The 15,621-nt window shown below is 38.6% G+C and overlaps 1 protein-coding gene across 1 annotated transcript; it reads right to left on the bottom strand.

The window, feature by feature from the left end:
- Positions 1-10,467: 10,467 nt before the first annotated feature.
- LOC115661828 (putative wall-associated receptor kinase-like 16) lies at positions 10,468-14,615 on the bottom strand. Its single transcript, XM_056311918.1, has 3 exons — positions 13,651-14,615; positions 13,373-13,552; positions 10,468-11,673 (listed from the first exon to the last, which is right to left on the bottom strand). Exons 1-3 carry the CDS (start codon positions 14,567-14,569, stop codon positions 10,472-10,474), a joined length of 2,301 nt encoding a protein of 766 aa, XP_056167893.1. The 5' UTR covers positions 14,570-14,615; the 3' UTR covers positions 10,468-10,471.
- Between the last annotated feature and the right edge of the window lie 1,006 nt (positions 14,616-15,621).

Here is a 15,621-nt window from a genome sequence, read left to right as displayed (position 1 = left end):
ATGGAATCAGAACTTTTTTCTTTAGCCTCAGCCGGCGAAGAGGCAGAGTGGATAAAGAATCTGATTATGGATATTCCTTTGACTCAGCTAAAGATTACTTCTTTAAACTTGTTCTGTGATAATCAAGCCGCTGTCCAAGTCGTCAAGAATGCTCTCTTTAATTCCAAGAGAAGGCATGTGAGACTGAGACATGCGCTGTTGAATTATCTGCGCGAACAAGGAGTTATCACCTTGATCGATGTGCGATCGACGGATAACATGGCCGATGCTCTCACGAAGGGTATGCCTACAGATCGATTATTCAAAACGAGTGGGGGAAATGGGGTTAAAGACTATGTAGATACGTCTTAATTACCATTTACTTACCTTCTAATTGTATGTTTTGCATTATCGAATCTTCCTTTGTTGGCCACAATGATAAGCACAGTTTATGTGTTTCATCGATGTTCATGGTTGCTGATTAATTTGAAAATGGTGAGTTGTCTCATTCCAAACTTGATGAAGATGACGTTAACCTAATTCAAAGGTTCTATCTGGGAAGCTTGTGTCATTCCAAACTTGATGATACAATCCAACTAGATTGGACTATCCTTTTGGTTAAATAATCTCATTCCAAACTTGATGCTAGATTATTTGACTTTAAGGAATTAGTAATTGTGACATTCCAAATTGAAATATAGAGATAGTTGTTTGCATAAGAAGCTTGTTGGTTATTGTAAGTGACATGACTATTGGTCCTGTTCTTTGAAACTAGACAATGGTTATTCACTTATAAATAAACCGAAGTTGATGGCTCTTTGTAATTCAAACTGTTTAGGCCTTGTTCATAATTTATGAAATTGGCTTGATGCTTATGAACATGATATTATGATGCTTTATGACATTAATATATGTTCTTCTCTGCCTGATTGAATTCATAATAATATGAAATTCATATTTAACATTCTACAGGGGATGGCAGAGATGGAGGAGAGCTTACTGGGTGGGATCCTGACCAAGATGATCTACTAGATGAATGAATATATCATTTATAGTATGTAGGGACTTGACAAATCACCTGCTATTGCCCATTTTGATGGAGTCTATTTACTTGAGACTTCCATTTTGCTATCTCTATTTTGTGAACATTATTGTGTTTGGTTGTGAACTGATTCTGAGATTTATTTTGGATATTGGGATTTGGATGAGTTTAGACTGAATCTGAAACTCTTCATATTTAATTTTATGTGCTAATCTCAGAACAGATTCATTATAAGGATGATTCACTTATTTAGATTGCAAATTATGATTGAGTTTAATATTTAGTGCTAAAACTCTTTGACCGATCCAAGTTGATTGTCTTGGACTGAATGTGGATGATTCATATTTGTTTGAACATTACACTGATCACCGTATTAGATTGTGCTGTATGGTGAACATAGGAGGAGATTGTTGGATATATTATTAATATAGTCCAAATAATATGTTCACATACAAGCCCAATAGGTTTAAAGTATGGTTATTTTGGGCCCATATGGGCTGGAGCCCAATAGCTTACATATAAACTCTAGGGTTTCCCTACGCTGGATGTAACACAGTTGAGCGTTCCAAATTTGACGTCTCTTGGTGTAATACTTTAAGCAAAACACTATTTTCTCTCTCAAATCCATAACCTCCGACAATATATATATCTTGTCACAACGACGATAATAAACATATTCTTCAGTGAAATTTCCAAACAAAAAATTTTAGCAAGAGGAAGAAAACAGGGTTTGCAAATCATGTTATAGGCTAAGGTAGGGCACTTCACATGAGTCAATTTCTTGTATTTGCATAGAATTTCACAGTCCACCTAAGCCAAAACTTGCAAAATAACATGATTTTGCGAGGGATCGTGTTGAATGGGAAGCTTGAAATTACAGATTAAGATCACAGAATAATAATTAAATAAAAAAAACATAGGTTCATCTTGCAAATTTATGTTTCTACCTCGGTCAATATCGTTAGTGGAATTTATAGAAAAGTGTCTTTAGTAAAAAGATATGCTATATGGGCCACCTTCGAGAGGCACACCAAAATTGACACCTTTTTTTTTTTAGTTCATACGAAATTGCTACTTTATTTCTCCGATAACAGCTTCTATGATGACAGTACCATTTTTACCTTATTATATGCGGCAAAGAAAACTTTTAACTCCTTTGCTTTATCTACTACGGAAGTCGAGGAATTAATACTTATCAAATTGAATCATCAGTGCGAGTCTCTATCCACGTTTCAAATCAATTTGGAAATTCCTACAACTGATTGTAACATCACAACGTGAATCACGTTCCTAATAAAAGCCAACCTTGGCATTGGGATCGGCAATATAATTAAGGGAAAATGACATAGATGGTCCCTAAACTTTGATCTAATGTGCAATACGATCTCTAAATTTTTAATTTGTTCAATATGGTCCGTAAACTGTTGGTAAATATCCAATGTAGCTCTTTCGTTTACTCAAATGACAAATTAAACGTTATTTGATGATGTGAATAATTATATGCTGAGTTGGATTTTTAAAAATGACGAGTTAATATATCCATCTTTTTGTATATCCTCTTTAGAAAAGAAAAAAGAAAAATTAGGTTGTTAATATGTCTATCGTAATTTGATTATGCAGATTATTATATCATATTTTGATATGAATATCTTACGTGAATAATACACGTGTAGCTTATTTTCCTATTGCTCAAACTTAATGGATTTTGAAGACACATCTGCAAATTTCATTTAACTTTAATTAACAGAAGGACGCCATTGAACATTTTCATACAATTTAAGGACTAGATTGAATATTTATCAATACTTCGGGAACCATATTGAACAAATTAAAAGTTCAAGGATGATATTGCACATTGAACCATAGTTCATGGACTATTTGTCATTTTTCCAATTATTAAACCACGTTGAGCAAGTCGTTGCTTTGCTTTTCAGGTCAAGGTCGACGGCAATTGCATCTGATGCTTTGGACAAGGAATAGCACTGAATATATCTTTGTTTTAAGCTGAAGGAGCAAACGAAGTTGCTTTTCTTTAGAGAGTTATCATCAAGAGAGAGAGTGATAGAAATTTAACTTTTATTTTTCCTACTGTTATTTGGTTAAAGTCAGGTATGGCTACAAAACGGGAAAAAAAGAAGAAAAAGAAAATCAAGGGATCTTTTTGGTTTTATTAAATGCTAGAGCGAAGCACGTCTAGGTTAATAGACTATCCAACAAATTAATATTTAAGTATTAACCTAATCAATCAATGTTACTATTAGTGGGATAAGTTTCTTTTTTCTAATTAATGTAAAGAATAGTGAGAATAAAGAAAAGTTGCAATGTAGTCATAAGATCTCATTGTAATCACTTTGCTCCTTGTATGTTAGGTCCTATAATCCTGGCGTAACATTGAAGCTATAGAGTGTAATCACTTTTCCCTTACGTAAAAAATACTAAAAAAACAAACCACCTACTGCAACCTATTCATTAAGTGACCATCAAATTCACGAATATCTTATGTCTACCGACTATTTCCACTTTATTGAGTGACCATCGAATTTTTCCATGATTGGTTTCTTCCTTTTCTCTTCAGATATAATCACTCAAAATTGTAGCGAGTGGCTCAATGCAAGCAGGAACACAATTAACACGATTAAATTAAATTTGATGTATGACAGATTCATCTTTTTGAATACATCAAAGTTTCATGCTATTTGCTATGTTCCATTTCTCAAAACGTTATATAATAATGAATAGAAGGAAAGCAAGAAATAACATGGATAATCTCAGCAGAATGGGGGCTAATGTGATCGAGAAGAAGAAGATTTAATACACAAGCCCTTCTGTCACGCCCCGTACCCCACGAAGGGTGAGCATCCCACCTTCGGTCGATAAATTGCGACGTCCCAGGAAGCGTCGCCGACCCACGCCCATACAGAGATCAAGCACAAGCGGAAGTATAAAATAAACAAACCCAGACAATTACAATATGAGCCAAGGATAGCCATCCAATAAACAACGATCAACGCAGAAAATATGTACATACTTATATTACTATTTTAAAACTCTTTTTACAGTGTTCACGACAACCAAAAAGGAAACACCAACAGCTGGGAATAACCCAAACAGCCACTTCTCCGTTCTGCTCCATCCCCACCGGGGTGCATGCTCGACGACTGCTGGATAAAAGGCGGTATTCCCAAAAAGAGGTGGTGACCTCGGCATCCTACTGCTGGGGGTCTGAAAAGTTTCGGTTTACACAACCGTGAGACGAATCTCAGTGAGTTCAACCCCTAAACCTAGGCTAGGCTAGCATGCAATCTCCTGACTGGAAACAATTATTAAATCATAACACAACCATAATCACACAATTCTCTGACCCTGCAGGTTAAACAGTTCAATATGTAATAATCACGGGACATACGTGGCACGCATTATCACACGTACGCCAATCACATGCTCATATACCGAGTCTCACACACTCGCGTGCTATTCAATGCATGTTTATGCATGCAAATGTAATTGACATGTCATGCACATTCTTTGGCCCACTAGCCCACACTGGCACACTTGCCCAAATTAATTATTATTACGACTCGAGTCATCAATTTTTCATGGCCCGGTGCGTCTAGCCTGCTTCAAAGTGCATGAGGCGCAGCAACCGATCTGGCCCAGTGTCTCTAGCCTGCTTCAAAGTGCATGAGGCGCAACACTGTTCTCCTTGCGAACCAGAGCCTGCTTCAAAGTGCATGAGGATGGTCGCCTTCCGGACGTACCGGGCATCGTCCTGCTTCAAAGTGCATGAGGACGGTATCGACCCGAAGGTCCGTAGGTGATCACACTACTCATTATTATCTGAACCCAGCGTATAACGCTTCAGGGTATTTTAGGTGATCACATGCTCATGGCAGACACGCATTCTCGCACAATTTCATCACATGCCTCACTCTTGGCATACACAATGCGTGTCCATGTTATGCAATGCAATGAACCACGAGCACCAATAATTCAGACACCCAATGTCACAACACGTGCTTAATTGGTCCAATTAATACCGTGTGGCCTAACGTGCGATTCACAAGTTAGTAATTCATTGCAAACCAAACAATGGCCAATCACACTCCACAAAATTAGCCACACCACATACGACATAACAGTACGAAATCAACCACAATTAAGCACAATTGACGTACAATCAGTCAACCCGGCATACCTGGCAATTTCACCAACGAACTCCTAAATTGGTCATTAAACCCCATTATCCTCCCCAACAATTCTCATTAATCCACTAAATTTTTCCGATAATAATTTCTACCAATCAATTCTCAACCCAGTCTCAATTACACACTGCTATTATCTAAGCCAGTCCAAAATGCACCGATAACACCTAAACCAGTCCAGAAAAACGCAACATCAGTCCTAATCCGGGTTTAGAAATTTTACTCACCAAAACTAGGGTCACGACGACGGGGAATGGCGGCCGATCACTGATGAACAGTGAAACCGGCGGCGGAATTCCCGGCGGACGGCGGCGGGTGTACGGGACGGTGAACAGTACCCCCGTACGGACGGCGTGACCAGTACCACCCCGTACGGTCACACTGTACGGACGACTGGGAAAACGGTGGCCGGCGAGGCGCCGGTCACGGCGGCGACGGCCGTACGGTATGGATGAACAGTGACCGCACGGACGATGAACAGAATCGTACGGTCACACATGCGGACCGGCTGAACGGCGACGTATGGACATGTCGAGCAGCCGGGTGTCGACGGAACAAGGATCGGAGCTCCGCGAAGCTCCGTGACTGCTCACAGAACGTAAATTGAGAAAAAGAGAGAAAAGAGGGAAAAAGAGGGGGAAAGGGAGAGAGAAATGGACGGAACCGAGGCTGAGCTGTGGCGGGGGACCAAGGGCGTCGACGGCGAGGCACGGCGGTCGGCGGCGTGCTCCGGTAGCCAACGGCAAGCTCCGGCAAGGCAAAATCAAGAGAGAAAAAGAAGAGGGGGAGTGAGCTACGGAGGAGAGGGAGCTGTTCTGGCCAGAATGAGGGTGAGAGGAGAGAGAGAGAGAGTTTATCTTGGTCAAACATCTAGACTAGGGGTGCCAAGTGTCAAAAATCAAGCCAATGTGACCATTTTACCCCTCATCCAATGGTTCACATTAGATCTTATCCAATAATTCATGGGCACTTAGGTCTTTTATTGCCATAATTAAGATAAGTCCAAATTTAATTAATTTCCTTAAAATTTTCCCAAAATTCGGAACCAAAAATGGCCTAGGGGCAAAACCGTCATTTTTCCGGTCCCGAACCGAAATTTCAATTTTCGCACATACGCGTTCCATATATGCGTGGCCAACATAATATGGCGTCGGAATCGCGAAATTCATCGCGCAAGCCCTCGAAAATCCACGTCAAAGTTTCGGGAATAAAATAATATTATTTTTCCAATTTTTGTCGAAATTCCAGTTTTTGTCCAAAATGACTCCTGGTAAGCGTGGCCACCCAAAAATGGCATCGGCCACGAAAAATAACCTCATTTGGCCTCGAAAAGCGACGCTGGCATCCCGGGGGCAAAATCGTAATTTTTCACCCCCGGACCGAAATTCCAATTTTTACTCGTACTAACTCCACATGTGAGTGGCCAGCGTAATATGACGTCAGATTCCCAAAAATAGTCTCTTAAGCCTTTGAAAATCGATACCGAAATCCGGGCCCAATTCCGTGAACAAAACCCGCTAAACTTTCAATTTCAGAGTCTCTCACTAACGGGTGGCTGTTTAGAGGTTACGCGTATCGACCTAAGGCTATTCGTATCGTGATGGTCTCGATCATTGAGAGAATGAGAAATTATCATTAGTTCCAGAGGTCACAATCATTAGGTTCAAGTTCCGGACTTGGTTGACCACGTGCACTTTTGGTCTTGCAGAATCACCTGCGTCCCAATCGTACATCGTTGGCCTTGGCCAAACCAAATCCGTTACCTTTCCTAAGATCGGCTCACGTTGGCCCAAAATATTTCCTCAGCGTCTCTCGGGATCGGTATCCCTTTCGCGATAGGGTCCCCGGTCCACGTACCATCTTCTAGTTAGCCATACCCTATTGGTTAGTATCCCGAGAGTGATCAGCTCTGGGTGAGACTTACTAAAATGAAATGCGAAATAATATCAGTTTCATTGATCCCGGAAATTACATCGAAATTCGGGCTGTTACACCTTCCCTCGGCAATCAAAATTGGATTGCCTTTTAGTCTTCAAATCTCATTGAATGGTCACCTTAAAACTCAAAAATATCAATATTAGTTTAGCTCTTTGATCCACAGGATCACTTTGATTGGTAAGTGGAGAGCATACTTGCTTCACCAAAAACCAATATCCTTCAAATAACAATATGCCTAGAGAACGACAAAGTTTACAAGAACGTGATGGAGAAAATATGAACGTCTTCTAGGGAAAATTCACTGTCATTTTATTTGAAGTCTTTATTGCCTCTTATAACTTAAGGCAAGGGCATTTCATGAATTACATAAGGCCTTAAATGGCCAATTAATATGATCATTTTTCAATAATACATCTTGGGAATAGATTCCCTTATACAAGACGGACAGTTTTAAAGTGACACTAGCACAATAAACTAGGAAGATTCCTGCATATAATTACAAAGCACAAAGCTCACCCATTGACAAACTGGCAAAATTCCTTCACTTATTGATGGGTTCATAGCTAGATTACGGTCCTTGAATGAGTCACTACGTGTTATCTGGATAACATATATGTCTATCCAAAGTCCCATAGGTCTTGAGAGAAATCAATTGACTCCGGTTGATTATGCTCGTGTTCTTCTAGAGCCTAGTAGATTGCATCTCTTGTGGCCTCATTTGCTTGGAAATAATACCTCAGCATTACTTCCTCATATGCATTGGGCCAGAAGAATTTTGGAACAGTTTGATTGCATCCGCAGAAGATGCACCGGACTTCTCTATAATGTCCACCAATTTTTCGAAAACCGCATCCACAGGACCATCTAATAAGTGAACTTCAGGACTTGGGGCTCTGTATTTTAGCTTTGTGGAGAACAGACGTTGCCAGCAGGATGGAGGATGAAACCACTTTAATACCTCTTCAAAAGAGCTTGAGATGATGACTCAAGTATCCTTCGGTAAGAAAGCTAGTAGGTCAGGCGGTAGACAGGGAAACTCGACTCCGATTGTATAGTTATGGGTACTATCGATAGAACCACTTAAGTTCAACAGGGAAAGCCACAACATCGAAAGCGGCGACCATCTAATACCTAAGGCGTGACGCTTCAAAATAAATCAATTATTCGTATTAATGAAGGATTTATACTACTCAAGATTTTAGTCTGCATAAGCCAAACCTTTAAAATAACATAATTTTACCACCTCCATTAATTAAAAGCTGGTTAAGGTCACAAATAGTTTCATCATTATAATTATATGCCGTTGCCTCAGCCAACATCATTGATGGAATTTTCTGAAAGCTTTCTCGGTGATGATAAACATGCTACATGATCCACCGTTGACAGCCAAACATTATAATCTAGCGCCTTTTTTTGTGGAATTTAATGCCAAAATTGGTTGATAATGGACATCACCCTACATAGATAGCTTCTGTAAAGTCTCTTGTCGATGATATACAGTACCATTTTTACTTTCTTATATTCGATATTGAAAACTTTAACTTGCTTTCTACCACAATGAATTCGAAGATTTAATATTAATCAAAGTAGCGTTTTTATGAAGATCCCCACTTTTACTTCTTTTTCTTGCACACGTGACAGATAGTTAGCACCATATATCCAAGGAGAAGCATTGGCAGAGAGTTAGTTTATCATATAACGAGTAAAGGCTTAGTAGATTTGCAAGCGTTCATAGCCATAAATATGTAACTCTGTTCCGTGATGGTACATAGTGAATTTGAATGTGGTTGCAAACCCTCAAATATTGCTGGTACAAAAAAGTGACTGGAAACTTGCTTACCCTATCACGTGTCATTTAGTGTGGTTACCAACCGACATTCATCAAATTAAGATACCAACTAATTATAGTCACTTTTTTTTTATTCGTTTTGAGAAGTGCAGACATTTCTTTCTACTTCCAAGATTATCAGATGCTTTAATAATCTACCATCATTTATTATTGTGGCTATTGAACCTTTAAAGCAATTTGGCATGTCAATATGACCTATGTTGGTTTGTCAATCAAATTAAGGTTGGTAATTTCGAATGAAAGTTAGTAAATTCAAAGGTCTTTGTAAGCACAAGTATAAATGTTGGTATATTATTAAAACAGTTGGTCATCCTGGAAGTGTGAAGAAATGTTAGTATTTCTCAAACCGAAGAATAATAAAACATTGGTAAGTAACTAAAACTAGTTGGTATTTTAATGTGACGATTGTTGCTACATTGGTCAAATTAACAAATAATTGATTTGAGCTTTAGCGAAGAAAATATACATAAAGAAGAATCAATTGCAAAAAGAATGATCTCTAGGATTTCCGATTAATCAATTGCAAAAAGAATAACTCACCATTATCTTCCCTTTATCGGATAAACTTAAGACAAGCTGAATAGAGTAGATTCAAGATGACCAACCAGTTGATCGACCCAATCAGTTGCACTTGCTCTAATGTGATAATTACTATGATATCCACATATATGCTACGCCACCATAATTACAAAGAATTAGGAGGATCTCAACACTAATTCTCGGTTTTATATATGGCAAATGGCCACAAGCGATGCTAGTTGATGCATATCATAAATTGATTAGCTTTTTACCGGTTGACTTTTGTTGTCTTGTGCCCAAGAAAAAGCATATTCTTTTTTTAATTGGTTGATTATTAATATGAACATGAACTACCTAAAAACTTGACTACAATTAGAAACTCAATAAGGCAAACATGACCGTACCCCATTGAATATGAAATTCATTTCGGTTGGTGGTGTATGGAATTGAACATAGATCATGCGTCTAATCGATACGTGAAAGTTTCATTGTATTACTAGTAAGGCAAGATCATGTCATTGCCCAGTTAAAAATATTCATCCAAGTTGGACATACTACAGTCTACATCCTCGAGCAAACAGAAATCTGCACTTCCATAAAATTTTAACTTCGGTACACTCAAAGACAATACAGCTCCCAAATCTGATAAGCTCCACCAATAAACAGTAGGAGTAAACCATTTTCACATTATGTCGCTGATTTGAATCCAAAAGCTTTCTAAAGCTAAATTATGCTGCATCGAGAAAGACACTTATTAAAGATAAAATACACGCTTAGCAACCATTTAATGAACAAGAAGCAACCCAAATGCTCCTACCTTTGAAGTTTGAACGTGAAAGAACCAAATGAACCGGTGCAGTCAATGGAGACCTAGCGCAACCAAAACATCCAACACAACATGCCCAGATATATATATATATATATATCGACAACCTATTATTGTCATCTCCCACTACTAACTAGTGGCATGACATGGTTTTTCATGCTATCCGTGTACCCAGTGTTTGTGATCGCAATACTATCCATGTATACATCGGGCTTCTCTCCCAATAAACGAACCGTCTCTTCTGGATTCACATCGATACCACTGACCCATGGATGCTTAGCCATTGCTCTGAGTCCCTCCAATTCCATTTCTACTTCCTTCATGGTCGGCCTCTCCTCGCCTTTTATTTTTAAGCATCTCTTGGCAAGATTGGCAACTTCCCTCACCTGCGTATTGTTTCCTTCGTTTGCAATAACTTCCGCAACAATCTGAAACAATTTGTCATTTTTCAATGACGAAAGAAAGAACGTTGCCAAGCTCCGCTCTTCTTCCGGTCGGTCAAAAGAAAGCGCTTTCTTCCCTGTCAACAGCTCAACTAGCACAACCCCGAAGCTATAAACATCACTCTTTTCTGTCAATTGGCTTGTGTGAAAGTACTCAGGGTCTAAGTATCCCAATGTTCCTTGAACCATAGTGGACAATTGCATTTGATCAAGTGGCACTAATCTTGAAGCTCCAAAGTCGGAGACTTTCGCGGTGTAGTTAGCATCCAAAAGGATGTTTGCTGACTTGACATCTCGATGGATAATGGGAGTGGAAGCTGTGGAGTGCAAGTACGAGAGGACTCCAGCAGTTTCTGAAGCGATTCTCAATCGGGTCTCCCAAGACAGCTTTGATGATTTGTTTGGATCGTGGATGTGGTCAAAGAGAGCTCCATTGTTGACGAACTCGTACACCAATAATGGCACCTCTGTTTCCAAACAACATCCCAAAAGCTTGACCACGTTACGATTATTAATTTGAGAAAGCACAATGACTTCATTGACGAACTGTTCGATTTGGCTCTGGTCCACGAGCTTGGACTTCTTAATCGCAACTACCATAGCATTTGGCAACGACCCTTTGTAAACGGTACCGTATCCTCCTTGCCCGACTATTCTGCTCTCGTCATAATTGTCGGTGGCCTTCTCTAGCTCTTCAGCGCTGAAGATTCTCACAGATTTTGGGGTTCTGTCACGTTCATGTAATTGTTGTTGCAAAAGCAAGCCGCCATTTTGCTTGAAGTATTGTTCTTTGAGCCTGATGAGCTTCCTTTTCTTGTATCCGAAATACAGAAAGCCTATGCTGAAAAGCAGCACTATTATGCCCACAGCAACACCTATATACAACACCGGTTTTTCAGAATAATTAACCACGTGATTAACTTCACAGCGAATCACTGCACCATGTAAAAGCAGCCACGCATTTAAACTTTCTGTAGAATTATATCATGAGGTGGGGCAACAGAGGCGGTGATGGATGGAGCTTGTGGGCAGGGAGGGAGGGATAAGAGAGAAATCAAGATCATGATCTAGCGTGTGATTTTTCACAAAAAGTAAGTGTATTAAGATAAGATCATATTTTCATGATGTGGCTTAATATGAACCTATTATTGTTTAATTGCTCAATGATGATACATTTTTCATCATTTAGTTCTAGCTATGTTTTGCCACTCTCAAGGATGACGGTTCTCTCTCCACCTCAAGTTTTGTTTAGCCAACTTGAGGAAAGATTTAGTCATGTTGAGAGCACATACCTATTTTTCATCTTCCTTTTCTCATGGCTTTCTATTCCTTTTTTTTTCGAAATTTTTTTACTAAGATCCTTTTCTCTTTTTCATGTAGAGCCTCTTATTCCGTTTAAGATCTGGTGATTTAGTTGGTCACCTTACGCCAACTAACGAAAAGAAATTACTAGGACATTTTCCACTTAATTTTGATGAATGTAGCTCGTAAAACGAAAGAAAAGAAAAACATAAGATATGTTCTCCTTCATTTTACTATATTCTATAATGATTTATAAGGTTTGATCGTAATAAAGTACACAAAATGTCATAAATGCATTATGTTTTAAATTTTGAAATGTTGCACCACCACTGACGACGCTTTATCATAGGCGAGTGCAACATACTATAAATTATCAGAAAATGTAAAAAATTTTATATTAGAATTACGATAGTATACAAAAGATTTACTACATTATGTCATGAGTGCAAAACTTTATAAAATCTCAATTATTTAGTAATGATCATTGCTACATTTTATCGTAATCAAGTGAATGATATAAATTTCATTTTTATCGATTTATGAGATATAGACATTTCAGCATTTACCTTTACCAAAAAAAAAAAAGACAGTTCAGCATTTACTAATCATAAAATGTTGTAGAATGTGAATATTTTTGTTTTACGAGGTTGTAAACAAAATGCAAAATTATGTACATACAAAAAACTGATTATACTGCAACATTGTTCATAGAGGAAAGATGGGATGAAGATTGAGATTCAAGAGATGTAGTCAGGAAGAACGAAGAATAGTTTTTAATTTTCAGTTTATTCTCAGAGAATTGTCTTATTTTCTTTATAAAAAGCAGTTGAACAGACGGTAAACATTCGGTGGCCAATTTTTCTTGAAATTGTGGTAATGGCTCAGAATACATCTCAATTGTTGGAAAATGTATTCACATTCACCCAAAGCCAAGTCAAAAGATGCTTCACGAGTACAGACATTGACATGAGCGAAATTAATCTATTTTTGAAATTTAAAAAAGCTCACATGTGATGTAATTAGTAGCATGTGATGTACTCAATGCATCAGATATGTCATTTATCTTCCGCATAGAAACTTCAGTGAGAAGGATATAGAAAGTTTCATTTTGAATTTTTCCAAGCAAGGGAAATAGTGGAAGAAAAATCGGGCGAAATTGGAAATAGTTAATTTTCTATTAAACCACCAATAAATTAAATTATATATTCTCTAAATCAGCTGGGATATTATGTTTCTTGAGTCAGGCACTCCAGGTAAAACGAAAGAACTTACCAATCAAAATCTCCATCAAATGCGATGGATTAGGATTAGCAATGCATCCTTGCCCATCTCCACCGCCCTTCTTGCCATCACCGTGATAACCCTTTAGGCATGAACAAGTATAATTCCCAATAACATTATGGCAAATTTGCTCACACTGGTTCATCTCCGGATCCGCACATTCATCAATATCTACAAAAATTAAACACACACACATCAAATGTATCGAATCTTCTCAGATCATATCAATACAGAGGCCAAGTTAAAGAATGTCGAAGTTATCAACGTACCATGACAGCCATTCTTGAGATAAGGATTGCCTTGGTAACCATCTGGACAAGTGCACTTATACCCATATCCGTTTTCAGCGTCGGTGCAATTGGTGTTCTTGGTGCACTTGTAGGTCGTGGAGTTCTTCTTGGCCTCTTCACATGTTTGTTTCCCTATTGCCCAGTCGAGAACTAGAGCGGACTCGTTAAATTTGAGCTGCTTAAGGTCGCCGACCGAAAAGTTGTAGAAGTCAGTTTCGGCGACGAATGCATAGCTGCAAGGATTGAAACCCAGGACATCCGCATGTTTGAAAAAGCTCTCAATGGAGATGTTGTAGCCAAAGGAGTCCTTAGGGATGCTCGTCTGGCAGCAACCAATACCCGAACAAGACCCATCGCTGACGTCCGAAATATTGCTGCATGAAGACATACACCCGAAAGAGAACTTCCCATCGCGGTCAAGGAAGGAGGCCGACGTGTCACAACCAACAGCGGTGAACTTGTTCTTGGTGCTGGATATGGGGAATTCAGGTTGGGTGAGCCTCGGATACCTGCCCAAAGACCTAACTTGCCCGAAAGAGTCGTAGCAGTCTCGGCCTATGAAAACATTTACTCGCATCTCATGGTCGTTGACAGAAATGTTGAGTATTTGTAAGTTACTACTTCTTTTATTCATGTAAGGTATGGGAGGGTCGGTAGAGTTGTCACAATAGACAATAAACGATGGGCGATCGATGCGGCAGTCAGAACTGCTGTTGCTTGATCCAAAGGGGTATGGAATTTCAAGGTTTCCGCAGGTACTTTGGCATCCGGGCATCGTCATTGAGACATCAGCTTCCGCTTTGTGATTGTGGTATGGACCCAATATGATGGTCCCAACCACCACAACTTTTAAGAGAAGCTCATGGATGGCCATGGTTCTTCCTTCAACTCTCTTCATATATTTTTGTTGTTTCGGTGAATCAATTTGCTGGGTTCGCGGGTATATAAAGAGAAGTAAGATGGGGTTTTTTTTTTCTTTTTCGCTGTTTGTTGGTCAAGTAATTGTAGCTATTGTCTAAGTTCAAGTTGTGGAGTCAACATCACGCGGGCATAGCCACTTGCACGAGAAGATTCGACGATAATCCCTCGTGTGACGAAGTCTTGCGCAAAACAGTGCACGTCTCTTTGTCAAAGTTCGTAATGTAAATTCCATAAACTTTTCCTGAATCTTTCTTCGCAGCTCATCGAGAAGACAAGCTATTCTGAGCCGGAGACTGGATTGCTCTTGTCACAAAATAAGCTGCTCTTACTTTTCAAATAATCTCCGAATGATTAATCTAGGGTTCTAGCGTTTAAGAAAATATCCGTCCCTCCGTGGGAATATGAAAGGTCTGGTCTTCTCCTTTCCCTATCGGATGTTACTTCTGTTCATGGCAATTTTTTTCTTTTGGAGCGTTCATGTTAATGCAAAAACTAAAAGTCGATAGGGAAAGGACAAGACCAGACGCTTTCTATATTTGAGCATTTCCAAAACACAATATTGGACCGTAACTGCTAGTCGTCACACGGCAATGACTGATGAAAAAAGACAACTTGTTGACAAATTTCATCAGTTAATAATCTTAGAAATTTCTCCTTATAATATTCTTAGATTTCTATTCATAGACTATTTGAAAATCCGAATTGCCGACTTAATTGGATGACGCATTGATATATGATGTGTGTTCCAACTCATTAACTTATTAACTAGGGCTTCGACTCTCACCATCACAAACATCTACCAACTTTTTAATTAGGGCCCTTGGGTTTTGATTTCTTATAATAAAACAAAAGGTCGCTTGTTAATTTTCTAATAAAATTAAAATAAATTTTAAATTTTCAATCCTATATTAATTTTATATATTTGAGAACATTTTAAGAATTTCGTGTTTAATAAAAGTCCGGTAAAATTTTAAAAAGCTGAGAAAGCAAACAGTAAAAATCATTAGAAACATTGTATAGAATTCCACT

Source organism: Syzygium oleosum, unplaced genomic scaffold (genome assembly GCF_021117445.2).
Source record: "Syzygium oleosum isolate NSW1041296 unplaced genomic scaffold, Sole_v2.1 Sole_v2.05, whole genome shotgun sequence".
NCBI lineage: Eukaryota > Viridiplantae > Streptophyta > Magnoliopsida > Myrtales > Myrtaceae > Syzygium > Syzygium oleosum.
This window is presented reverse-complemented; position numbering and strand designations above follow the sequence as displayed.